The 27238-nt window shown below is 39.1% G+C and overlaps 1 protein-coding gene across 4 annotated transcripts in view; it reads right to left on the reverse strand.

The window, feature by feature from the left end:
• Nucleotides 1-27238, reverse strand: part of ADAMTSL1 (ADAMTS like 1) — a 391854-nt gene that overhangs the window by 134468 nt on the left and 230148 nt on the right. For all 4 annotated transcript variants that reach the window (XM_015594546.2, XM_015594545.2, XM_006918348.3 and 1 more), the window contains 2 exons: nucleotides 16634-16844; nucleotides 1229-1408 (listed from right to left, as the gene is read on the reverse strand). In XM_015594546.2, coding sequence (XP_015450032.1) covers nucleotides 1229-1408; nucleotides 16634-16844 — 391 coding nt within the window. The remainder of the gene's footprint in view (nucleotides 1-1228; nucleotides 1409-16633; nucleotides 16845-27238) is intronic.

Below are 27238 nucleotides of genomic sequence, written 5' to 3' on the forward strand. Positions count from 1 at the left end.
GAAGTAAAATTGTTTATAACACACAACATTTTAGTGTTCTGAGACATTTGGAGTGAGATACAAGAAGGCAATTTTACCGACAAATTATAAAACCTGTAATACGTAGGTTAACTCTCAATTGCTATGCACTTCTCAGGCACCATCTGATAGAACTCTACATGGGTTGGTAAAATGTGGGGCAAGCACTCTGAGAACCTATGGTCATAGAGCTGGCATCTTAATTTTTAGAGGTAGCTTTCTTCTTTGTGGAACCAAGTGTCTCTGTGATGTGTTTCAACCAGCAGCACCACCATCCTGTGAGTTATATATCATATAAAGAAGGCAATGGGACCAGCAAAGCCAATTCAGATGATGCTTACATGCAAGAAAGAAGAGGGTCTTGAATCTGTTTTTGACACTTCAGGCTTATCGATCCTATTCTTGGCTAAATTTGCTTGTGGGGCAATAATTTGGAGGTGGAAGGAGACTTCTCTATGGAAGACGCACAGGCCTTTTTCAGGCAATTCAAATGTAGTGGTTGAAAACTAGTATGTTGAAACTGGGTGTATACGGATTAATTTATGCTAGTGTTAGAACAGGAATTACTTAGACAAATAAGTTACTTGGGGGTATATCACTAATTTATGTGGTAAGTCAGGAATGGTGAATGCTGATACAATCATCTCCCTAAGTGCAAGGTAACAGGGGAAATCAAGTTCTCTTGCTGGGAAGTTGTTGAAGTTTTGGAGCCAGAAAACTGACAGTAAAGAGGAAAGATTTCCTTGGCCTTATTTTCCTAGTAAGTCATATTCCTTATTGTCCAGTAACTTGGAAGAGAAGAACTAGAGAGGCTTGGCCCTTCCTGAGTAGAGACTAGAAACATCTGGGAGTAAGAGGTGCAGGGAGGTCAAGAAAGCATGTGTGGAGATAGTGAGAGAAGAACCTGGTGTTCTGAGAGAAACCCTGGGTCCAAGCAGCATGAACGAAGCCTGGTTTTGTTCCATGAGGAATCTGTTTATAATTTCACGCTTCCGATTGATGACTAAGGGCTGGCTGCTTAACTCAAATCCCAGAACCAATTAAATGTTAGTCACACACCATGGTAAAATGGTTACAAAAATCCTGCTCCATAACGTTAGGAGGATTACGTTTGTTCTGTTCTGGCATTCTGCATGTATACATTTGGGGTATCTTCTTTTCCTCCTTATTTCTGCCTTTTTCATGATCTCCTTCTGAGGACCATACATACCTCTGTCCAGTCAGAGAGAAGCCACTCACTGGGACAGTCATCTTTCTTGCAGGCTTGCTGGGAGGCCAGTTTTGAGGCTGAACAGAAGGTATCAGGAAGCTCTAGGAAGCTGCCATCAGCCATGCGCTGCTTGCAAAGAACCTCGCGCTTCTGAATGCCCCCTCCACAGGTCCTGGAACACTGAGGAAGGAAGAGAAAGTCAGCCTAGCATAGAAAGTGGTGTGTTTCAGGTGGCAATTTCTACTTTTGCCTTGGCTGAGTAAAGAGAGAAAAAAGAAAAAAGAAAAAAAAAAAAAAGGAAGAAGGAAAAAAAGAAAAACCAGAAACCAGCTCAAAGGATTTTGCCTTCTCTCCTTGAAATGAATTTTGTAGCAAGATCTAAACCTTCTTCTCTTAATCTCAAGTATTTAACTAGAGCATCCAGGAATTTTAAGAGCCTTTAAATCATAGAATGTTGCTTCTAAACTATGATTTGTAGCCACCTAAGACAACTGGTTTAAAAGGTTAGTATAAGAGTGTTAAACATATTTACGACCCAGTGAAAATAATCTGTGCAGCTTCCTGAATGAATGAGCAAGAGAGTTCCTGCCATCATTGTAAACCTGGAGAAATTAATCTGCAGAGAAGGCAGGCCTTTCTCTCTAAGTGTAAACATCCACTCTAATGGAGGGACATTAAATTTGAGGCCTGGTTTTCTGAAGAACTCCCCCGGAAGACTTTTCTTGTAGGATTTGTGAATTCTTAGGGCAGTGGGAGCAAGAGCCACCGAAATTTGGGATATATAAAAAACATAACCTTATTTCAGTGAAAAAAATGTAACTTAATAATTATAATCTAGTTGCATGAGGAGGGAGGGAGGCAGGCCTCATGTAGCATAGAGTGTTGGCTGTTATTCCAAGTCTTTCCCCACTCCCTTGCAATAGCAAAAGCACCCCTAATTTCTAGCTGGGCACATGATTTTTCAGCACATAGACTAGATTTACCAACCTCTCTTGAAGGTAGACATGACCAGGTGACTAAGTTCTGGCTGATGGGGTATAAGAGAAAGGGTTGTGTCATTTCAGGGAAATGCCCACAAAGTGTGACATTTCCCTCTTCTTTCTTTTTGCTGGGCGGAATATGACCATGATGTCTACTACAATATAAGCCTCCATCTTGGACTGTGATAGGCAAAAAGCAGCAGCCTGTGTTCCTAGTTGCGAAGCCACCATACCAGCCCTGGACAGAGTGTGTTTCTGTGAGAAAGAAATACTTCTTTTATTTAAGCCATTTCTTCATGTTCAGGCAGATTTAATCTGTAAGCCTCTGACTGTGCTGTGGATATTTTTTTTGTAAAAATTCTAAGGAGCGCTCTGCTTTCCTCAAGAATAGCCCCCTTTCTTTAACCTGCTCCCTTTGGGCTCTCTGGGAAATCAGACCTGGGCGTAAAGCCTGAGGGTTTGTGCTGAAGGAGCTGCTCCTGCTGCAGCAGTGGCCTCTTAGAACCACTGTGCTCACTGCATTGTATTCAGAACCGCAAGGGACATTTGTGCTCACAGCTGAGGTTAGGATAGTGACACAATGTCCCTGAGTAGTGAGAATGCTGTTGTGGCCCATCTGTTAACCCCTTACTCAGTGGTCCCAGCCTTAGATGAATTTTTAAATCACTTGAGGTTTTTAAAAAAGTACTGAGGCCTTAAATTTAACCACGAATTTAATCATTAAATCGGAAACTCTGGGAGATGGATCCCAGACATCAATTTTTTAATTAAAAATATATTTTTTAATTCTTCCAGGTAATTCTGCAACCAGGGTTGAGAACCATCTCTCAAGTGAATGTCCCTCTACCACTTTCAATGGAAATAAGATAAACATAGAACCAGTGGTTGTTTGGACCCCACCTGATCAAACGTGCCCTTTGTTTGCAGTTGTGAATGGCTTGAGGTTACAGAGCTACTGGATAATGAAGATAGGAGAGCTCTCAACTTAGTCTAGTTAGGCCTTTTAACCTTAGAGCCCTTCAAATCACCCAAGCCAGTGGTGAACAACCTTCGTTTGCATTTCAAATTTAAAAATTTTGAATGAAAATAATCTTATTGAGTCCCATAAGAAAAAAAATGTATTTTGTTATGGCTGGATTCAACTACCTATTCACTGAATAAAAGAAGGCTAAGGATAAAGGTGAACCCCTGCTATGAGGTAGGTCTTATAGAAGCTGAGGCTAGAGCTGAAATGACTCAATCAGCTAAGACTACACAGGGGTGAGAAGTGGTTTGTTTTTATTCTGTGTAATATTCCCCGACCTCCTACCGAGTACATTCTCTGGGCTGGGGTGGTAGACACAGCTGGAGAATGAGTCTAAGCTCACCTTTTCTTTCCTGTGGTTGTACGAACTGCTCTCTGCTTGCACAGAGGGTGCTCTGACTGCTACTTCATGCTGAGGCCCCAGGCCTCGAAAGGCCCACGCCTGCTGAGAGCCGGGTTTCCACCACACCCTCACTAATGGGCAGTGCTTTCAAATTCCATCCTCAGCCTCCACTCTGTGACTGTCCCTGACTAGCAGGAGCTGGCCCATGACCCAGGTTGAGAACCAACATTCTAAAATAGCTCATCTACACCTTGGTGGCTCTGGATGTGTTCTCGCTAGATGCTTTGATTTCTGAGCTGAAAGGATACATTTGAACACAACTTCTAGGCTATACCACAAGCTGGGTGGGTGGACTATATTTAGTGGTCTGCAGCCAATTGTTACTCATCACAGATTCAAACAGTTTCTTCTAAGACTTTGCTTAGCATGTCAGTTAGCTTAATTAAGGAAAAATCGATAGCCTCAAAGCTAATGATTCAAGTTTTGAGTGGCCCAGGCCTTTGGATTCTCTGACTCTTCTCTTCTCAATTTCGATGATTCCCTGGCCTTTTTATTTATCAGAGAAGCAAACTTTTTAGTTATTTGGAGTAGTCCAATAAACTCTTGAAGGATTTTACTTCTTTAATGTATTTTATATCTGCACTGCCTAACATGGTGCCTTCTGTCAACATAAACCCTCAATAATGTTTGTGGAATTGAACTGAAGTTGGTGGTTAAGGAAAATTTAAATTAGTGGCTAAGAATTCCATTTACTTGGAATAACCCTTCTCATTACTAGGGATAACTAAAGTTTCAAATTGGGTTTTATAGTCTTTTGCATGGCTTCTTAGGTTCAATCTTTTCTTATTTCTGTCAAATTCTCACTTCTAACAAACCGGGTATTCTATCGTCAGATTCGTTATAACCTTCATTGTTCAGCCCTTCTTCAGAACTCTTATAACTAGACAACTAACCATGTGTGTTACTGATTCTTAAGGATTTGCCAAACTTAGATACTGTATTTTCCACAATTCTTTCTATTCTATGACTTACTAAAATTCTTTCATGAATGAATGTAATTTTGTTCAAATTATAATTGTCAGAAAAAAAAAAGTTTATGCTAAGTCGAAAATTTAAATCTTAAGCTCTGACTTCTTCCCTATCCCTACTCAACGTGCCCAGTTAAATATGAATAGGTATCTTGACCTAAACATGTCTAAAATGGAATTTATGATTCTGTTCCTCCAATATCATCTCAAATGTGCTCTCTTTTCAATCTTCCCCACTCATTTAATGGTGCCACATCCAAGACAAAGACTTAGGAAAAGTTATTGATTTTTCCTTTTCTCATCATCTCTCCCCTGACACCCAATCCATGAGCAAATACTTTCAGATTTGCCTCCAAAACAAGGAAGCTTTACCTCTACAATAATAAATTAGGATACCAGCATCTGTGGCCTACACTACTGTTAAGCTTCCTAACCAGTCTCCCAGTTTCTCATTTTCTCAGCTAACAGCAGGATACAAACAGCACACTCAATCTGAAGAGAGTTCCTCTCACTTTCTGATGGCCTGTTGAAAACTCTGTTAGTTGAACAAAACCAGAAGCAAGAGGATAGAGTCTGTCTAGGCCAGTCTCCTGGACACAGGTGAAGAAGGTAGAGAGTGGACCTAGAGGAGCAACAAAAGATATTCAGCCTATCATCTTACTCCCTTACACCTATTCTCCACATGGTAGCAACAGTGATGTCTTTCAAAACATAAATCAGATCATATAATTCCCATGCTTAAAACCCTCCAGTGGCTTCCCCTAGTGATTAGAATAAAATCCAAACTCCTGTAACTCTGCCCTGAAAAGCCTTATATGTTCCTTGCTCTGATGGAACTCTGAGATTGTCTAACTCAAATCCTTCCACATTCATTCATTCATTCGACACAAAGTTATTAAATATCAATCACGAACCAAGCATGGTTCTAAGTTCTAGGTTCTAACAGTGGACAAGGAGCTTCATGCACTTCTACAATGTCATCTCATACAACTCTCCCTTTCCCTGTATATTCCAGCCACACTGTTTTGTTTTTGCTGTTGTTCCTCCAATGTCGAGCTTGTTTCTCCCGTAGGGCCTTCACACTTGCTCTTCTCTCTACCAGGATCATTCTTCTCTTACATGTTCATGTAGCTGAGAATTTCTAATCTTTCAGCTTCAATTACGTTCTTACCTGCTTGGAGAGGACATCCCTAACCTCCTAGCTAGAGTAGCCAAACCAATCCTATTAATCTCATTTTATTTTAAATAGCTCTTTTAAGTAGCTCTCATCCCTTTCAGAAATTATCATCTATTAGACTATTAGCTCTATGTAGGAAGTGATTTTTGCTTGCTTCTTGTACTACTCATATTAACGTTTGAGAATCGCATTCAAAACATTCTCCCAGGATGATATTGTTACATCTTTAATAAGAGATCTTAGGATTGGATGACTCCATTTCGTTTTTTTTTTTTTTCTTCTACATTCTCCCTCTTTTTTTCTCTTTAAAGTTAATGATTTGTTTGTTTCCCAGTAAAGAAGTGGTCAGGATGTGAGCTAAATCATAGAATGACATTTTATAACAGATGCTGGAGGTACGTGATGTTTTGGTATGATTCATAAATATGTATACTGTAGAGAAAATGCTGTATATTTTTCTATGAGAGAAGTAAAGGCTGGTTCATAAAATCATTATCCGCTGAACCTCAAAATGACATCAGACTACTTTACTTCTAATCCTTTGATTATAACTCATAGTCAGATTCCCCACGGGTCCTATTGAGTTTGTCAAGCATAAAAAACATGCTCTTGAAGTTTCTGTTACCCGTGACTGACATTTTAGATGCTTCAATAATGATGTCAGATTTGTAGGAGTACGGATGTCTTTAGTGCTTGATAGCTGAAATTTTCTTTTTCTAAGTATCTTATAGGTAGATGAACTTCTATTCAATTTCAATAAATGCTTCAAAAATAAACAAGTAGTTGAATAAACACAGCTCTTAAATTCGAGCTGTCAGTTAAAGCTTCTTAGCAAATGTGGCAACAAGGTAAAATGCAGGTTAATTTTCTCTTTCAAATTGAGGAAGTAGATGATGAAAATAATCGGTCTTATTTCAAGGGTAGAGATGTAATAAAACTGCCTTATAGACTGTGACCACTCATTTAAAATAACATAGCTGGCTTACTGATTTGCAGATAGGACCTGATTCAGGGGACAGACCTTCAGATGACTGTGTACAGAGTCTGTGACAATATGGTGACAAAACAGCTGCCGGGAAAGTAAACAAACAAACAAACAAAAACAGCTTATTTTGAAGTTTGATCTACAGTAGTCCTCCTTTATCCATGGTTTTGCTTTCTGCAGTTTCAGTTACAGTCAACTGTGGACCAAAAATATTAAATGGAAATTTCCAGAAATAAACAATTCATAAGTTTTAAATTGCACACCGTTTTGAATAACATGATAAAATCTCATGCCATCCCACTTAAAACGTGAATCAATCCTCTGTGCAGCATTTCCAGTCATGTGCTCTTCCCACCCATTAGTCAATTAGTAGCATCTTGGTTATCAGATTGACTGTCTCAGCATCACCATGCTTCTGTTCGAGTAACCCTTATCTTAATAATGGCCCCAAAATGCAAGAGCAGTGATGCTGGCAATTAGGATATGCCAAAGAGAAGCCATAAAGTGCTTCCCTTACATGAAAGGTGAGTATAATATGATGAGATATTTTGACAGACCACATCCACATAACTTTTATTATAGCATATTGTTATAATTATTCTATTTTGTTATTAGTTACTGTTGTTAAACCCTTACTGTGCCTAATTTATAAATTAAACTTTATCACAGGCATGTATGTATAGAAAAAAACATTTTTTATACATATGTATTTTACAGGGTTTGGTACTATCTGCAGTTTCAGGCATCTACTCATATATAGAAAAAACCATTTTTTATATATATGTATTTTATAGGGTTTGGTACTATCTGCAGTTTCAGGCATCTACTGGGGGTCTTGGAACATATCCCCCACAGATAAGGGGAAACTACTATACACACAAAGCTTTTAGAAAATTCTCAGTGCCAGATGAGGTCCAGACTCCTGAGAACACTCTTCAGGTCCTTCATACTGTAACCTGCATTGAGTTTCCCATGCACATTTCTTCCCTACCTGCCATGTACCGGTACTTTAGCTACGATGGACCATTGGCCCATACCTAGGCACACCGATGCCTTCTCTGCTCAGACCTTGATCCTGTTGTTCCTTCTGTGAGCAATGCCCTTCACCTCCTTGTCCAGAAACTTTTAAGATATCCCTGAAGGCCCAGCTCAAAGGCCACTTCTTCACTAAAGCTTCCTCCAGCACCTCTGCCTCATGCAAATGAGCCATCTCCTATCCACCTTGACCTGGAAGGGTACTGCATCTCCCCTAAAAGGACCAGTCATCTGGTCCTTGTGTTCTGCTGTTTTCCTTTGCCTCCCTGCATGCACACAGGATCATGCATATTTTGAAGAAAGGCAATGTAGTCATCTGTCTATTCCCCAGTGCCTTGTATAGAATTTGCCAAAAAGCATGCACTTCATAAAGTTTGTTGAATTGATGATTGGATGAATGAAAGAGCCCAAAATCCAGATGTTTAAAAGATGTAAAACAAACATCCAACTGATGGGCTCAACATCCACCTTTTATCAGGCTGTTTTATCATTAGCCAGAAGCTGCTTCTAAGCAAGCCAGCAGTGGATGTCAGCCAGCAGCCGCGTGTGCTCTGCTGGGTGCCCTGACCCGCCAGGTATGATGGAAGACCACTTAGGCAGGGTTCCTTAAAAGTCTGTCTCATTTTTGCTCAAAAAGTTTTCCTGATGTGTTCACATTGATGAAATGTGTTTTTAGTTTTTTTTTTAATTGTAGAAGGTGAAATTTCAAATTAATTAAGGTTCTAAAGTCTGTGATGACTTTGTGAACATGTTGAGACTGCCTGATGAAGTTGATGGTTCTGAAGTGAGAGGCAGACTGCAAAGAAGAAAAACTTAAAAGAAACAGCAAGAGAAATTTAATAATGAGAAATGAAAAATGTTTGCCTTTATAAATCATCATTTAATATAATAGTGTGGCACAGAGAGGTAGGTCTCTGGTAAGGGGTGCTACTTTAAAATTTATGCCATAAACAGAATAAATAACAAAAAATGGTATTTATAGTTATCTTAGCTGCCATACATGTTTTATTATATAAAGTCATGGATTCATTAGTTTTATAAGACAAGTAAAAAATATACAATAAGGGGGACACTTGAAAGTTATGATTTTATACAAAAATACAATGTCTCTAGGGGCTTGTATTTTTAAAAGTTTTCTCATAATCATTACATTAAAAAATGTTGCCTGTATTGACACTTTTGGTTTCATCTTAGTAGTTTGATTTACTGAGAGCTGAGTTCAATTCCTTGATACCTCAAGTCATATTATTGAGCCCAACACAAAGTGATGATTATGTTCTATTTCTAAGGTCAACTTTCCAGTTTTAACCTACTGTGCTCTGCTTATAGGTATAAATATTTCATTAAATATTTACTGGGCACTTGCCAAGTGCCAGGCACTGTATTAGGTGGTGGGGATTTAAGATAATTAATAAATGGTTACTATGTCTCAGGTACTTGCAGTTCTGCCGGGGAGAAAAAAATTATCATGAAATGTGATTAATTTTACAAAAGAGGGAATATAGAGAAGAGTGCAATTAAGCCTTTATGAAAAAATTGTTGAAGGCTCTTTGGAGGAGGTGACATATATGAGGGACTGGCCAGGGAGATAAAAAGTGCTGGCAGAGACAGATTACTGTTTTTGGACCAAGGGTATAAAGGACATGGCATGTTTAAGTAACTCTGAGGAGTCCTGAGAAGGCGGAGCATAGGTTTCATGGAGAAGGGTAGCTGGGAAATGAGACTGAGAAGGCAGATGAAGGAAAGATAATGAAGGGTCTCGGACATAATCTCAAGACCATGGGGTGTCATTAAGGGTTTTTAAAGTAAGGGAGTAATATGATCTGATTTGTAGAAAATGACCCAGGTAGCAAAGGCCAATAAGTTCCAAAGGCGACGGCCCTGTGAGATGTTAATAGGTGTGCCAGGGAAAAAGGTTTCCTGGTCAAATAAGTCTAAATAACACTGCACACCTTATACCTATTTGGGGGTTCTCAGCACATATTAATATTTTAAAGGCTCAACAGAGGGCCTGTAGTAAAGAACCATCAACACCAGGTTGGTGAACACTGGATGAGAGTTAAGCAAGACAATACGAGGAGATCAAGTAAAAGCCTGTTTGTCATGGTTTGGTTAGTTTTGAGAACTGGAATCAACACAGTAGGAGAAGGATTAGGAAAGAAGAGAAGAGTTGGGGTTGGGGAGATACAGAAGGTGGAGTCAACAGGATTTGAGTGTTGACTTGATTGAATACAAAGATCAAACAAGGCTGAGATGGCTCTAGTTTCCAGTTACAGAACGGGCTAGATAGTGGAGTCGCCTAAACCATAAGATCCATGAAAGGGGACTGGGTCTTTTAGGGAAGGTAGGTGTGCTGTTGAGCTTGGTGTTAGATCTTTGGAATTTGAGGTAACTTTGCAATATATGAGGCTGGGAGGTTCAAAAGGCAGTTAGAGGCCATGCTAGAACAGAGTTTGAAACTGAGCCAAACGAAATTACGGCCCAGTGGAACAAAGAAAACGAGGACCGAATCTCACTTGTTAAACAAAACCATAAAAATAAGGACAGGATTTCTAGTTCATTTTGTGGATTAGAAATACTTTGTAATATAAACTAAGCTTTTTTAAACTTAGAAGTACAGGAGTATATCTTCTGGGTTTAATATTCCTGTTACCAGGTGAAGCATTGGGCTGCAAACCCACTAAAAGTCAGAGAAATTATTATGAAGAGCTTTCTACAAATAACAACAAAAACACTACACATGTGAAACTTGAATTCTGATCTGTTTTTCTTAGATTTATTGTTGCTTCTAATGGTAAGATGAGATGTCCATTTCCTTATGAAATATACTTCTAAAAATGAGATAAAAATCTTAATAGATTTTTCTCCTCTCCAGATACATTTTAAATAAACATGGCCTCTAACTTACCAAGCTTTGTATTTTAGTCACTGGAATATAACAAAACTGATGACTAAATTGGCTCTTTCTGCCAGAACTGAGTTTTGCTCTTATACAGAGCAAAATTATTCTTTTCTCTGTGTGTGTTTAAATCTAGAAAATGGCAAATGTAATTCTCAAGCATTTATAGCTGTCATTAAAACTCTCTTAATATTACGAGCAGGAACTCTTTTCTCATACACCTTTTTAAGCAGCTAAACTATAGGCATGTCAAATTGTAACCCTGATTTTTTTAAAAAGAGCTCTATAGGGAAATGGCTGCCTAATCACAGTTTTAAGTGTGTGGGGGTGATAGGGTCTGTGGTGCATATTTCGGTCTCTGCACAGATGTGTGCAATATGTGTGTACATGTTGGGTGGACACAACCCTGAACACAAGACATATGCAATATAGAGAAATATAAATTATGCTTCAAGTGGGTTCTCTAATTCATTTCAGTTTAACTCTTCTAGCACCTTTCTCTTTTTTCTCATTACTCTTAAAAATTGTTTAAAGAACAAAAACAAACACAGAAAGAAGATTGATGAATACAAAGCTTATAGATAATAGTGAAGAGAGTGGTAGTAGAAGGCAGATTTTGCATTTCAAGGACCTTGTGCCAGTAGAGACTAATGCTTAGTCAGCCCAGAATAGAGAAGATTGTACCAGGCTGAGTAGTGACCCCAAAGGTATCTATGTTGCAATCCCTAAAATCTGCGTTACCTTACATGGTAAAGGGCCGTTGCAGATGTGATTAAGTTAAGCATCTTGAGATGAAGAGATGCCTGGATTATCCAGGTGGGCTTGATGTAGTCACAGTGGTCCTTATAACAGGGAGGCAGGAGGATCAGAGTCAGAGAGATTGGATAAAGTAGAGAATCAGGTTAGAGTGAAGCACTTTGAAGGAGTCATGAGCCAAGGAAACAAGCAGCCTCCAGAAGCTGCAAAAGGCAAGGTAATAGATTCTCCACTAGAGCAACGGTTTCCAACCCCCAGGCCACATTCTGTGGCCTCTTAGGAACCAGGCTGCACAGCAGGAGGTGAACGGAGCAAGCTAAGCTTCATCTGTATTTGCTGCGGCTCTCCAGCACTAGCATCACTGCCTCAGCTCCACCTCAGATCATTATGCACTAGGTTCTCATAGGAACGCCGGTCCCTGGTGCCAAAAAGGTGGGGGACCACTGCCCTAGAGTCAGGCCACATTCTGTAGCCTCTTAGGAACCGGGCTGCAGAGCAGGAGGTGAACGGAGCAAGCTAAGCTTCATCTGTATTTGCTGCGGCTCTCCAGCACTAGCATCACTGCCTCAGCTCCACCTCAGATCATTATGCACTAGGTTCTCATAGGAACGCCGGTCCCTGGTGCCAAAAAGGTGGGGGACCACTGCCCTAGAGTCTCCAGAAGGAATGAAGCTCTGCTAATACTTTGATTTTAGCCAAGTGAAAATGACTTCAGACTTCTGACTTCCAGAGCTATAAGGTAGTAAATTTGTGTTAAGTCACTATATGTGCGGTAATTTGTTACAGTAGCAGCAGGAAACTAATACACATATTAACTGCCCTGGATTTAATAAGTAACCAATACTAAGATTTAGGAAACTGCTGATTTTGAGGCTGGTCCTAGAGTTCCTCACAATTTAATGCTTTAGAACAAATGGTAAAGAGGTCTTGGGAAAGCTGTACTATGTAATGAGAGAATGGATTTTGAAGCACACAGACCCTACTTTTCCTTTCTCACCTTTGTGACCCAGGGTCACAGAGGGCAAGCACAACCTCTATGAGTCTTGTTTCCTCACAGGGTTGCTGTGGGATTAGAAGAGAAAATGCAAGAGCAGTGGAATGAGTTCTACTACATGAAGTTTGAATTCCTATTCATCTCATAGTGCTTCAGGTTCCTCATCTATAAAATGAGGATAATGGGAGTGACTATCACATTAAGAATAGCGAAGATTAAATGAATTAAATATGTAAAATGTCTAGAACTGTGCTTGACACTTAGTAAGTGCTGCTCTTATTAAAGAGAAACGGCTCCTGAAATGTATCAAGTGCCCAATGAATGAACTGGCAGACTTGCCATGAACCTTTTCAGTACCATCCTCTATGCTTTACATACCTGTACTGGGTGTTATGGGGTCTCACTAAGAGTCGGTCTCTGCTGTCATTGACCTGATGGTATAATTCAGAAGTCATAGGAAAGCATCTGTCCAGGTAAGGTGGTATAGGACTGTTAAAGGAGCATCACTGATCATGAACTTTGTGTGACTTCGGCAAGGGAAGATAGAGGAGTCATGCAGAAGGGACAGGACTCCTGTCTGACTGACAGGCAGAAGGAAGGGGAACTGTGTGTGGGCAGGGAGAAGTGTGGGCCGATAGCAAGGTACTAGCAGGGATGGGAGAACTGCAGCTGGAGTAGGGCAGGGACAGATTGCAGGGGGATGAAGGCCTAACTAAGCCATTGGGCTTTATTATATGACAATGGAGAGTCACTGAAAAGAATCATAGCAGAAGACTGTGATGATCAAGATGTCTTAGACTGACTTGTGGCATATATAAAGGTTCTCAGTCACGGTGCTGTAACATACCAGTGTGATATGGTCCCTTGTGGGGTGTATATAATTCGTAATATATATCCAGCATCAAAGTTGATGGTGCTGATGTTGAAGTGTGCATGTATTTAGTAAATTAGAGAAGATTCAGGAGACTAATACAAAAAAATATGCAAGTGTTTCAGAAGCCAACTAAACAAAAACCAACAAGATATTAAAGGTAAATTGATAAAAATAAATATTACATGAATCTTTCAACAAGACGTGAGATAAAAGCAACGAACACAATATTGAGTAAAAGGTAGAACTGAAATAAAGAAGCCCCCCTAAAAACCAAAGCTACAATTAGATTTCTGCTTCATATCTGCCTAATTGTTTCTAAAATAAAATTTTAACATAAATACTAGGATTCCATGCTAGTCCTCACCAGACCTGCAGAATGTATAAATATTGGCTATTTGCCATTCGCTAGGCAAATGCTCTACAAGGGACAAAGAAGGTTGCATTCTTAGCAGGCAAATGATGATTAACCTAAATTATGCTTTTTTTCCCCTGAAAGAAAAGCATAGTGCTTTTTGAGGTCAATGTAGCCCAGAGTTCAAGCAGCAAGGAGTGGAGTTTCTCCCTTCCAATGGGCCAAAGTCGAAGTCCATGGAGTTGCTACCTGTCTTCTTTAAATGAAGCATTTGATGCCCCATCTCCTTTTCTTTCTTTCACATGCGAAAGATTGTAAATGATGTTGAAGGATTACAGACCTCAGCCCTATCCTCTGCTAGATCCAAGCAGCTAGACGGAAAAGACCCAGTGAGTGCACAGCAGGTTTCCTTGTTCCAACAGGATAACCAAGAACCAGAGGGCTAACCAGACAAATGGATGGTCAAGAGCTGGTGTCTTAACTAAGCAGTCTCCTAAGACAATAGCCCATTAGCAAGACACTTAAGTTACTCTCAACTTATTCTATATAACATAAATGATGACTTCCTTTCTTTTATCAAGCGGTTAGTAATAGCTGATTTTGCCTAACAAAACCGATTCCTCAAAAATAGGATTCTAAAAAATAAGATAAGAAAAATAGTCTATTGTTTCCCCTACATTCCTAGAAATGACCAAGGATTCTTAAAACAGACCCTATGAACCAATATTTAATAAATTTTTAACCAATTTAACCAATTTAACCAATATTTAAGAGGACCACCTCCTTTGGAGGATAGACTCACTGGTGGCTTTCACTTTCTATGTTTCTTATTTCTTATTATGTTTTAATGTTTGCCACAATTATTATGTATTGAGTACGACATAAGATATTTTTAAAGGCCCTAATAAAAGTGTAGTCAGAGGCTCATGCGATGAACTTCAAAGAGCTGTTTACTATTAATTTCCTGATCTGAAAATGTACTTAGGTAGGCATATCTTGGAGATATTGTGGGTTTGGTTCCAGACCACCACAATAAAGCAAGTTGTAATCTTTTTTTTGCTGGTGGAGGGTCCTGCCTTCAATTTGTAAAATAAGCAACATCTGTGAAGCACAATATAACAACGTATACCTGTATCTGACTTATCCCAAAGGCTTCTCCCTAGTGGAATAGAAAAGGTTTTCAATTTATTTTCAAAATAAATTCATGTCTTAACAGGTCCGAGGTAGACTGAAAGAAGAATAATGAACTCTTTGGCAATCTGCTGTTTTAAATGAGGAAAAGGGTTGGAGTCGGGGGTGGGTGTGGTGTTGGCAATAGACCAAAAAAAGAACATGTATGTGCTCTAAAAATTGAAAAAGCATCACATGGCAGTGCCATTATTCAGCAGCATGTGTGGCTACTGAAAAGAGGTTGGTGTTTAGCTGACTTTCACTGCTACGCCAATGTTATAACCTATAATGACACAGCAGAAGTATCAATAAGATATGAAGTCATAATTTCAGGGCTTGTAAGGCAGTATTCATGATCCGTTTATGCATTTTGTCAATCCATTAACATTCTATCTAGAACTTACTATGTGCTTACTGGCAACACAAGCTAATAATACAGGGACTTAATACTTTCAACAGTGGAGGCCAATTTGGGCTGATTCCTGGTCTAGGGTTGGTTTGGGTTAGTGGCGCGGCTTAAGGTCATGTATTCATTCTAGTTAAATGTTAAATTATAAATATACTAGAAATCAAGAGACCCAGGTTTTGCTTACTCATTACTATTTGATTCTCTGAGCACTTTACTAAATCATAGCCCCAAGATGGGCTGGGAGAAGACAGGGGGTCTGTCAACCAATCGTGAAAAAGCATGGACAACGTGTGGAAATGGTGGCCCCTTCTCTTAGCATTAAGGTAAGGAAGAGTATGTAAGCTGACATCCTTTTCCCTTCTCAGTCAGATGACCATATAACTTATGGGACACTTTTAAGAGTGAAAAACTGTTTCAGTAAAACTGGGATGTATGTCCCCCTCACCTTTTCGTATTACTTTTTGTGACCTTTGATGTCACTTTTGGCTACATTTGATAGTGTATAGGGAGGAAATTGCAAAATAAGATTTTATCCAAATAATCTAAAATCCTTCTGTGTTTTTTAAAGTCACACAAAAGGATTATTTAACTGAAGTATGATGAATATAATTTTAGATAGGACAGTTTAATAACTAGTTGTGTTTGTATTATTATAATATATGCTTTAGAGTGGGGTCAGCAAGTCCTGTAAAAGGACAAAGTATTTTCGGTTTTGTTGGCCATATGGTCTCTATCACACCACAAGTCCTGCCCTTGTAGGGTAGAAGCAGCCATAGATAATATATAGACGAATTGGGTGTTGCTGTGTTCCAATAAAACTTTATTTACAAGAATTGGCTGTGAGCTAGATTTGGCTTTGGGCTACAGTTGACAACCTCTGCTTTAAAAAAAAATAGTTCTCAGATCTTTGAAATTCATAGGAACAGGAAAATAAAAAGAAGTCTGGAAGTGACTCAAGATTTCTAACTTTTTTTTGTTAAGTAATTATATTTTTAAAAAATGATTGCCTAGTACCTTTATCTCTTAAAATTTTAATTAGTAAAAAAAGTAGAAAAGTATAAATCAGAACAAATTTAGCTGTATAGAAAACCCACGTTGTCCTTATTTAAAAAATTTTCCTTAGCCTGGTGAAAACTATGTCATGAAATATGCTCAAATTACTAGATGATTCATTTGAGTTACTTTTGGAGGTTACTTGGTGTAGAAAGAACATAATATGTAATTCAAAGGTCTGGATTTGAATAAGGTTGGGGGAGTACTAAGAAGGGAGGGATGAGCTGACCTTCAACATTCCTTTAAAGGGACCAAACTACTCAGAGACTACTCTGTCCTTAATCACTGGTGTAAATGCTCCAGTATTGAGTAACCCCAGAACTCACCGGCTGCCACTGTGCAGGGTACCAGGCTGGGGGGCAGTTGAAGCGGTTACAAGCTTGCACAGTGCTGGGCTTGGGCTGGCGACATAGCTCATCAGCCAGGATTACTGTTTCATTCATCTCTCTGGAAAGTAGGTGGGAACAGAAGACGTCTCTGGTTTGCAGGCCAACCCCACAGGTGAGACTGCATAGACTCCACTTGCCAATTTCCCACCTGGGAAGAAATCAGAGATGAAGACATCTGAGCACCTGTGCAGAGAACCACTCCCATGACATCTAGTCTTGCTAATGGAATTGAAAACACCTAACTGGGAATGTCAGAAGTTCCAGCATAAGACTGACTAGGAATTCTATTCCAAGCCTAGAAGCTATCCTCTCCCTTTTGATGGAATATATCAACTTCTTCGAAGTTGAACATATAAGTTGAACATATCAAGGCTCTGGGCACCATGTATTGAATAGTGCACTGGTCTAGAAGTTTCTCTGCTAATCTTTCTAGCCCCCTAACTTAGAAAGACTGAAAAATTTGTGCTTCTTTTTCTTTGGCTTCAAAGTTGGCTCCAGCTTCCTTCAAACTTCTATCTTAGCATAGAAATGTCTCTGTCTTATGTATAAATATCATCACTGCCTGGGACTGGACAATGTAACAAAAGTGACGGTTGCTAAATAGATCAGTCTTACAGAGGGGAAATAAGTGGAGAGAACTGTTCATTATCTGGAAGTGGAAGTCAAATACACACAGATGAGCTGAGTGCATAAATTGGCCATTAGAAATGGCCAAGTCTTGAGAAGTACATTTATAGTGAGCTAAGGGCCTATAAAAACAATCCCACTGCATTTTCCTGTTGATGCAGCCTCCAAAATACGAACGATAAGGAAAAAGCTCAGTTGCGTGGGCACTGAGTCAGACGCATTCTTTAATGATCAGTTAAGAAAGTTCTGTTTACAATGTGAGGCACAAAGAGTCTACAAATAGGAGTTAGCCAATAAAAGCATCACAAGTAGATTCTTCAGTAGCTAGCAGCAACCTCTCCCCCCGCATCCCCTCCCCACTAACCTTCTACAGCTAGCCCTGAAAATTGGTTTAAATTCTCTGGCCTTCATGTTTTTTTATCAGATGGTAAAACTGACTGTATACACTCTCAATCTCTTCCTGCTACTCTGATATCTAGCTACCTTCCCGACCCATATTTCCACTACCTCCTTTCTTTCATTTACCTAATGTTAAAGCCACGTCTGTAGTGAACTACTCAATTCACGCCTCCCTCACTGCCCCCCTGCCCCTGACCCTGCCCTCCCAGTTTTCTAGCTGTCTTTTCTCAAGTGGTTACTCCTAATTTGGAATACTTTTTATCCTTTCCTTGCCTCTCAAAATTTATTCCATTTCTATATATCCAAATTTGATCTAAATTTAAAGGATTGAATCCATACCTGCTCCAGACACTATCGTTTTCTCAACTGCACTACAGTATTCTGCCTGTCAAGGGCTCTGCTAGAGTACACAGTTCTTGAAGGCAAGGTCTTTATCAATTTTGTCTCTCACAAGGTTCATCAAGGCACCTTCTAGAAAGTTAATGTATATGGTTAATAATTTCCTGCTAAATTAGCAAATGGAAGGGATCTACTGTCATAGTGGGTACTTTATACACATTATGTCATTTAATTACATCCAGAACAACATGTGATAGTCTCTACAGATATTCCTCATTTTCCACTTGAGGGAATCTTAGAATCCAAGGGACTGATTTGTCTAAATACCCATAATTAGTAAGTAGTGAATCCAGGATTCAGCCTGGGGTATGTGTGGCTCCAAAGCCTTTGTACTTCTATTGTACCATGCTGTCTCCAGGAAATACCTTGAAAATTGTCCTATAAACATTCACAAAGTTTTAAATGAATAGAAGAGGTGAGGCTGGGTTAAATAATATATTTCTTTTAGATCCTTGTGTGAATTTCTATAAATTTATTTTTAAATCTCGAGTTTGGGTTAATCCCAAGCTTTAAAATGTTGTGGAGTTGTTATTGGTTTTAAAATACAACCATACATCCTTTGCCTTTCCTCCCTTCTAGCGACGGAGTCTTGAATATGGGCTGAACTTAATGTCTCACTTGCAATGAATAGAATGAGGAAGGAGTAATGCTATGTGACTTCCAAGGCTAAACCATAACAAACAAAAAAACCTATTGCTTCCACTTGGCTCTCTTTGCTTTCATGCCACGAGGACACCCAGTCGTAAGGAAAGTCCACATGCAAACCTATTGCTTCCACTTGGCTCTTTCTCTTTGCTTTCATGCCATGAGGACACCCAGTCGTAAGGAAAGTCCACATGCAAAGGAATTGAGGCAGCTCACCAACATTGAGCACCAACTTTACAGTTATGTGAGTGAGCTCCCTTGAAAGAAGATACACTGGACATAGCTGAGCCTTCAGTTGACTGCAACTTCACGGGAGACTGTGAGCTGGAACTGCTTTTCCAAGCTGCACCTAAATTCCTCACTCATTAGACGCTGAGAAGTAATAAATGTTTATTTTTGTCGTGAGCTACTGAGTTTTGGGGAAATTTGTTATGCAACAGATAACTAATACAAGCATATATTTTCCCCACAAAATGTGTATATGTTAATCAAAAGACATATAAAAGAATATTCAAAGCAGCATTATTCATTATAGCCCAGACAGGGAACAACTCAAATGTCCATTAACAGTTGAATGGATTAAAAATTTGTTCATAAAAAAATTATGACATATTCATAAAATACTATAAAATGATGAGAATAAACTACAACGAGCAACATGAATGAGTCTTACAAACAAAATCTATTGAAGAGAGTCATAAATGTGAGATTTCATACTGTTATTTAATTTATATAAAGCTCAAAAACCCAAATTAACCTATGGTGTTAGAAGTCAATATGGTACTTCCCCTTGGTGGTTAGTAACTAGAAGAGTAGTATGTGGTAGGGCTTCTAGGGTGTTATCTTGATCTGGGTGCTTGATCTCAATCCACTTTGTGAAAAATTACCAAGCCACACATGTAGGATTTGTGCACTTTTAATTGAAATACTAAATGTTATGGGTATAAAACAATATTCAACAACTATGCCCAATGCTGATGACTACCCTCTATATATCTCATAAAGGAGCTGCCTACATAGAGAATGCTTCCCCAAGGTTAAAACTTGTCATAGTAGAGGTTTTATCCTTCCACTGCCCCCACCCCTGATCCCACCTCTGGAAGAAATTCAGTTGCTGGCACCTTGAAGCAGGAGGCATTTTGCCAGCCATGAGGCCCCTTCGATGCTACTCGGAAAAGTTCACAAAATAGACATATCTGCCTACCCATGATAAAGATACATTACATTCAGAAGGGAAGCGGACAGCAGTAGCTATCTGTGTATTAATCACTCTGCTGATTCTGGGTTGAAAGTATTTGAATTAACTCAGGCAAAAGAGGGAAAGCAGAGACTCTCCCCCTATTTTTCCCCTGCATAGCGGCTGCAATTGTGATCTTTGGGTCTCCTTGCATATACTGTGCCTTTGATTGTTTACGAGGTAAGAATTGTAGGCCATGGGTAGCCAGCCTGGGTGAGCAAGACTGGCCCTGGGCAGCAGCCTGTGGGACACTTAAAAGACTTCCACGGGACTCTGGGCCTGGCTTCCACATAAGCCCAGGACTGAGGAGGACAGAAGCTCCGGTCCAGGCTTCAGAGGGTGAGGGCATTAGTGCTTCTTCTCCCACTTTACCTGGTTGACTTCTACTCATCTTTTCAACTTTACTGAAAACACTACTTCCTCAGGGAGGAAGCCCTCAAGTGGGCAAAATTGTCCTCTACTTTATGGTTCCATTAATATCGCCACTTTGGAAATTCTCAACACACTTTTTTTTTGCTTTGTTTTGTCTTATTGTGGTAAGAATACAATGCCAGATCAACCCTCTTAACAAAATCTTAAGTGTAAAATATAGTGTTGTTGACTATAGGTACAATATTGTACAGCAGATTAAAACTCATTTATCTTGTAAAACTGAAACTTAATGCCATATGCCGTAATTAGTAATTCGCCATGTGCCCTTCTCCTAAGCCCCTGGCAACCATCATTCCATTCTTTGATTCTATGAATTTGACTACTTTAGATATCTCACGTAAGTGGAATCATGCAGGATTTGTCCTTCTGTGACTGGCTTACCTCACTAAGCATAATGTCCTTAAGGTTTATCTATGTTGTTGCACACTGCAGAATTTACTCTTAAGGTTAATATTCCACTGTGTGTATATACCGCATTTTCTTTATCCATTCGTTTGTCAGTGGGCTTTTAGGCTGTTTCCGCATCTTGGCTACTGTGAATAGTGAATGCTACAGTGAACATGGGAGTGCTCATATAAGTTCCCGACTTCAATTTTTTTTTGGATAAATATAGTGGTTCTATTTTTAATTTTTTGAGGAACCACCACATTTGTTTTCCATAGTGGCCACACCATTTTGCATTCCCACCAACAGTGTGCAAGGGTTCCAATTTCTCCGGATCCTCGCCAATATTTGTGTGTGTGTGTTTTTTTTTTGTTTTTTGTTTTTGATAATAGCCATCCCGACAAGTCTGACATGGTATCTCATTGTGGTTTTGATTTTTATTTCCCTGATGATGAATGATACTGAAAATTTTTCATATACCTGTTACCCATGTGTATGTCTTCCTTGAAGAAATATCTATTCAAGTCTTTAGCCCATTTTTAAATTGGGTTAGTAGCTATTTTTTTCACTACTTAGTTGTAGGAGTTCCTTATATATTTCGGAGATTAACTCCTTCTCAGATATATGGTTTGCTTTTTCATTCTGTTGATTGTTTCCTTTGCTGTAGTCAACATACCTGTAATCTGTTACTTTGATGAGAGCATGAGGCTATGGCTATTTTGGTTTACCACTGTTATGGATTGATATGTGTCCTCTCAAAATATATATGTCAGTGTTCTAACCTCCAGGACTTCAGAATGTGACCTTATTTGGAAGTAGGATCATTGCAGATGTCATTACTTAAGATGAGGTCATACTAGAATAGGGTGGGTCCTTAATCCAAAAAGACTATTGGCTTATATGATGCGACGGAAATGAGAGAAAATGTCATGTATGACAGAGACAGAGACTGCAGTGATGCATGTATAAGCCAAGGAATGTCAAGGATTGCCGCAAACACCAGAAGCTAGAAGAGACAAGGAAGGATTCTCCCTCACAGGTTTTAGAGGGAGCTTGGCCCTGTTGACACTTTTGATTTTGAGCTTGACTTCTGCCTCCAGAACTGTGAGAGAATAAATTTCTGTTGTTTTAAACCACCCCATTTGTGGTACTTTGTTATGGCAGCCCCGGAAGGCCAACACACCAGTATAACCTCAGTGCTCAGCATGGTGCCTAGAACATAGCAGATGCTCAGGAAGTACGAAGTGATTCAAACTGGGTGGAAAGCCAGTGCACTGTGTGTATACCTTTGCATTAGTCACTGCTGGTCAACCATCTCAGCTGTGTCCACTAAACAACTGCCACCACTAATTTCAAATTCCAAAAAGCTCTGAACAGCACAAAGTTTTCTTCGATGTGGTATAAACTATTTGGAGCAACACTGGACCTGAATTGACCTGATGCTTTTACTGATCACATTCCACTTAGTGTAAATAGACATTTAACTGTAGCAATGTTAGCCTGTTAGATTATGGCATTTTACCCTAGAATTTACTAGGGTTACTATACAATCTATTTCTTAGTAATCCTAACAGTCCAGTCCAAAAAACCAAAAAATTCTAAATTGCAAAACACATCTGCCTCATTGTTTTTGGCTAGAGGATGGATCATGGCCCTATATCAGGAGGATGGTAAATGTGATCACTATGGTTTCTTCTGGCTTCTATGCTTCAGGTGGTAAGCTTCATGGTTGGACCTTTGGCCAAATGCTAGAAAGACTGGTTCCCTCAGGATTCTCTATACTGCTTTCTTTCCTCTCAGCCCTTCTTTTCCACATTCCTATCCCTTTTGTCAAAACCTACTTGCAGGGAAGCCTCTGTGAACTGATGCCCCTTAGCTGTAGGCTAGATCCTGCCTAGGTCCTGAGTGACTGACTCCTGACTGTGGGCAGGCAGAAGATCAAGGGTTGCCTGCCAACCCCCAAGGCTGGAATTTGTCTTCCCAGCATCAGGTATTCTTAGGTTGGCCTCTCTTTATAAGTGGATTTTAGACGTTAGCCTTGATTCCCTGATGGTGCTGGGTTCTGTCCAAAGTCCAGGCTACAGGACTGTGATCCTGTCACTCAGCCAGGATATGGCCAACCCCTGACCTTGGGCTGGGCAGAGACCCTTAGCCACGAGCCATAAGCATGATGTGACAGCAATCTAGCTGATATCACACATTATCTCCAATAACAACAGTAATTCTAACATTTATGCAGAGCTTAAAATGAGCCAGGTACTGTGCTAGTTACGTTAATTGAATTGTATTCTATAATCATCTCCACAGCCTTGTGAGATAGGTACTATTATCTGCATTTTAACATCAAGGAGCTGAGGTCTGGAGAAGTTAAATGATTAATTAGTCATGGCCTAGAATGCCTCCTGCCAGGTCTCACACAGATGCCAGTGACAACTGCATCACATCCAAGTTTACCAAGACTTGGACACATGGGCCCTGAGAAGGGGTTGCTCACTACTACAGAGGCCAGCACTGTGGATTTATAAGTCTCAGCTCTGCATCATCTCAGCCTCTTTTGCTGAGGTCTCAGCAGAACTCAGGACTAAGCTCACCCAAGATATGGGATATATGTGTGCATCAATCCTATGAAGAAGATATCATAAGTTCCCCTAAGTAACTTATCCACAAAACACAATTAGTAAAGAAGACAATCAGGATTCCAACTAAGACAGCCTGGCTTCTGTGTGCCTAACTATTATGTTATTCTGCTTCTTAGGGTCAGGATGATAAATATAGCAGTACAAAATAGATCTGAGATGGAAATTCTAGGATCCCTTGTGCTTATAACTTCAGAAAATGACAAATACTAAAATAACAGAAGCAAACACACTGATGCCACCCAGGGTTACCAACACACTTGGAGTTATTTCAGTAAAGCTGTAGTGGTACCTGGCAGCCAAATGCACAATGGCAGAGTGTGGTACCCCCAACAACAGGTTTGTTTTTTAAATTAATTTTTATTTTTCAATTAGAGTTGACATTCAATATGATTTTATATTAATTTTAGGTGTACAGCAGAGTTATTATACATTAACAAAATTTACAAAGTGATCCTCCTGATAAATCTAGTACCCACTTGGGACGATACATCGTTATTACAATATTACTGACTATATTCCCTGTGCTGTACTTCACAACCCTGTGACTATTTTGTAACTAACAAGTTGTACTTCTTAACCCCTACACCTTTTCACCCAGCCCCCAACCTCCCTCCCATTTGGCAACTATCAGTTTGTTCTCTGCATTTATGAGTCTGTTTGTTTTCTTTGCTTATTTTGTTCTTTAGATTCCACATGCTAACTGAAATCATATGGCATTTGTCCTTCTCTGACTTATTTCACTTAGCATGATACCCTCCAGGTACATTCACATTGTCACAAATGTTGAGTTCACTCTTTTTTATGGCAGAGTAATACTCCCTTGTATATATGTACCACCTCTTCTTTATCTAATCCTCTATTGATGGACACTCGGGTTGCTTCCATACCTTGGCTATTGTAAATAGCCCTGCAGTGAACATAGGGGTGCACATATCTTTTTGAATTAGTTTCGGATTTCTTCACATAAATACCTAGAAATGGAGTCATAGGGTAGCTCTATTTTTAATTTTTTGAGGAATCTCCATACTGTTTTTCATATTGGCTACAACAATTTGCAATCTCATCAAGAGTGCACCAGGATTCCTTTTTCTCCACGTCTTCGTCAATACTTGTTTGTTGATTTATTGATGATAGCCAATCTGACAGGTGTGAAGTGATATCTCATTGTGGTTTTGATTTGCATTTCTCTGACGATTAGTGACGCTGAACATCTTTTCATATGTCTGTTGGCCATCTGTATGTCCTCTGGTGAAATGTCTATTCAGGCCTTCTGCCCATTTTTTAATTGATTTTTTTTTTTTTTGGTGTTAAGTTGTATGAGAGTTCTTTACACATTCTGAATATTAATCCCTTATCAGATGTAACATTGGTAAATATTCTCTCCCAGTCAGATTATATTTTTGTTTTGTTGATGGTTTCCTTTGCTGTGTAAAAAATGTTTAGTTTGATGTAGTACCATTTATTTTTCCTTTTGTTTCCCTTGCTAGAGGAGATATATCAAAAATATTACTAAAAGCAATGTCAGAGAGTTTATTGCCTATGTTTTCTTCCAGGAGTTTTATGGTTTTGGGTCTTACATTTAAGTCCTTAATCCATTTTGAGTTTATTCTTGTGTATGGTGTAGGAAGATGGTCTATTTTTTTTTTTTTGTATGTATCTGTCCAGTTTCCCCACAAGCATTTACTGAATAGACTGTCTTTACCGCATTGTATATTCTTGCCTCCTTGGTTATAATTGACTATATAGGCGTGGATGTATTTCTGGGTTCTCTTTTCTGTTCCATTGGTTTATGTATCTGTTTATATGCCAGTATCATTCTATTTTGATTACTATAGCGTGACACATGCAACTTTGTTCTTTTTTCTCAAGACTGCTGTGACTATTTGGAGTCTTTTGTGGTTCTATATAAATTTTAGGATTATTTGTTCTAGTTCTGTGAAAAATGCCCTTGATATTTTGATAGAGATTGCATTAAATCTATAGATTGCTTTGGGTAGTATAGGCATTTTAACGATCTTAATTCTTCATTAAAATGCTTCAATTTTATCGGTATCTTCCATTTACTTGTATTTTCTTCAATTACTTTTTTAAATGTCTTACAATTTTTTGAGTACAGGGTTTTACTAATTTGGTTATATTTATTCCTAAGTATTTTATTTTTTTGGATGCATAGTTCATTATTTGTATATAAAAATGCTATTGATTTCTGAATATTAATTTTGTATTCTGCTACTTTAATAAATGAAATTCATCGCTCAGTCCTAATGTTTTTTTTTGGTGGAATCTGTAGGGTTTTCTATATATAGTATCATGTCATCTACAAATAATGACAATTTTACTTCTTTCTTTCCAATTTGGATGCTTTTTATTTTTTATTTTTATCTTTTTGGTCTAATTTCTGTGGCTAGGACCTATAATACTCTGTTGAATTGAATAAACATCCATGTCATGTTCCTGATCTTAAGGAAAATCCTTTAGCTTTTCACCATTGAGTATGTTAGCAGTGGGTCTGTCATATTTGGCCTTTATTATATTTAGGTATGTTCCCTTTACTCCCACTTTACCGAGAGTTTTTATCACAAATGGATGCTGGATTTTGTCAAATGCTTTTTCTGCATCTGATGATATAATCACATGATTTTTATCCTCATTTTGTTTATGTGGTATATCACATTAATTTGGAAATACCGAACCAAGGTTTGTGTTTTATAAAAGTGGCCATTAGAGTTAATATAGGCAATCGAGGACCATGGTGGTTGGTGCTTCATAGTAGCTTGTGTTTGTATTAGCTATCCAAAAGGAAGAATTTTTTCCTTCCTTAGGTTAAGGGCTCATTATGTGAATTGTTCTCTACTCTTTCAGAGAAGGTAATGGCCTGTTGTCTCCAGGAACGCACTTTTGTTGCTGGTATAAATGCATGTAATTTCTAAGTGTAGATTCTCTCTACCCCAAGCTGTTATACCCTAAGAGCCTTCTCTTATCTTGGTTTTTGCAGCAAAGTGGAGTTTATTTCTTTATTCAAAATTATAAAATGCACTTTTTTTTCTGGGAGGCAAAACACCATTGTAAATTTTAGTTATTTGTTAGAAGCATTCTTTAAACGTGTCTGTAATCCTCCAACTTGGCATTTCTGCCCAATATTTCTATCCTATGATTTTTTAAGGTCCCCAAATATATTTGTTTCCTTTAGAATGCCTCAGAGGTCAGGAGGTGGACTGTAATCCAGCAGTGATAAATCAGACACGATGGAGCATAGCCAGCTCTAGAATGCCTAAGGTAGGGCAACTGAGACACTGTCTAGGATCCTGTCCCACTTTAAGGTTTTTGGACTACTACTAGTAGCTCTTAATTTATCTCTATATTTCCCAGTTTTCAATTTATCCAGAGGCTGAAGCTTCCAAAATGCAAATCTGGTCACTTTTACTTCCTGATTAAAAACCTCCTTTGGAGTCAAAGCTGAGTCTTCAGGCGAGTGGAGACCAGTATGTCTAGGGCTTGGCTTTCGTCCAGTACACTCACTGGGGGTGGCTGCAGCTAACCTTTCTCACTGGCTTCTCCTCCCTTTCCCTTCTCCTTTGCAGCAACTAAACTTTAGCATCAGCCTTCATGGGTAGCAGTCCAGGGCATGTGACAGGGCTCAGCACTGGGCCAGGGTAGCTGGGAATCAAACACTCAAGGTGGATCAAATAAATACATGAAGGAGAATGGGAACAAGATTTCTAACTGTCAGAGAGGGGAACTGGATTGGTACTGAAAACAGTGTGAAATCATGGTTTTTAA

The sequence above is a fragment of the Pteropus alecto genome, unplaced genomic scaffold (assembly GCF_000325575.1).
Source record: "Pteropus alecto unplaced genomic scaffold, ASM32557v1 scaffold95, whole genome shotgun sequence".
NCBI classification, from domain to species: domain Eukaryota; kingdom Metazoa; phylum Chordata; class Mammalia; order Chiroptera; family Pteropodidae; genus Pteropus; species Pteropus alecto.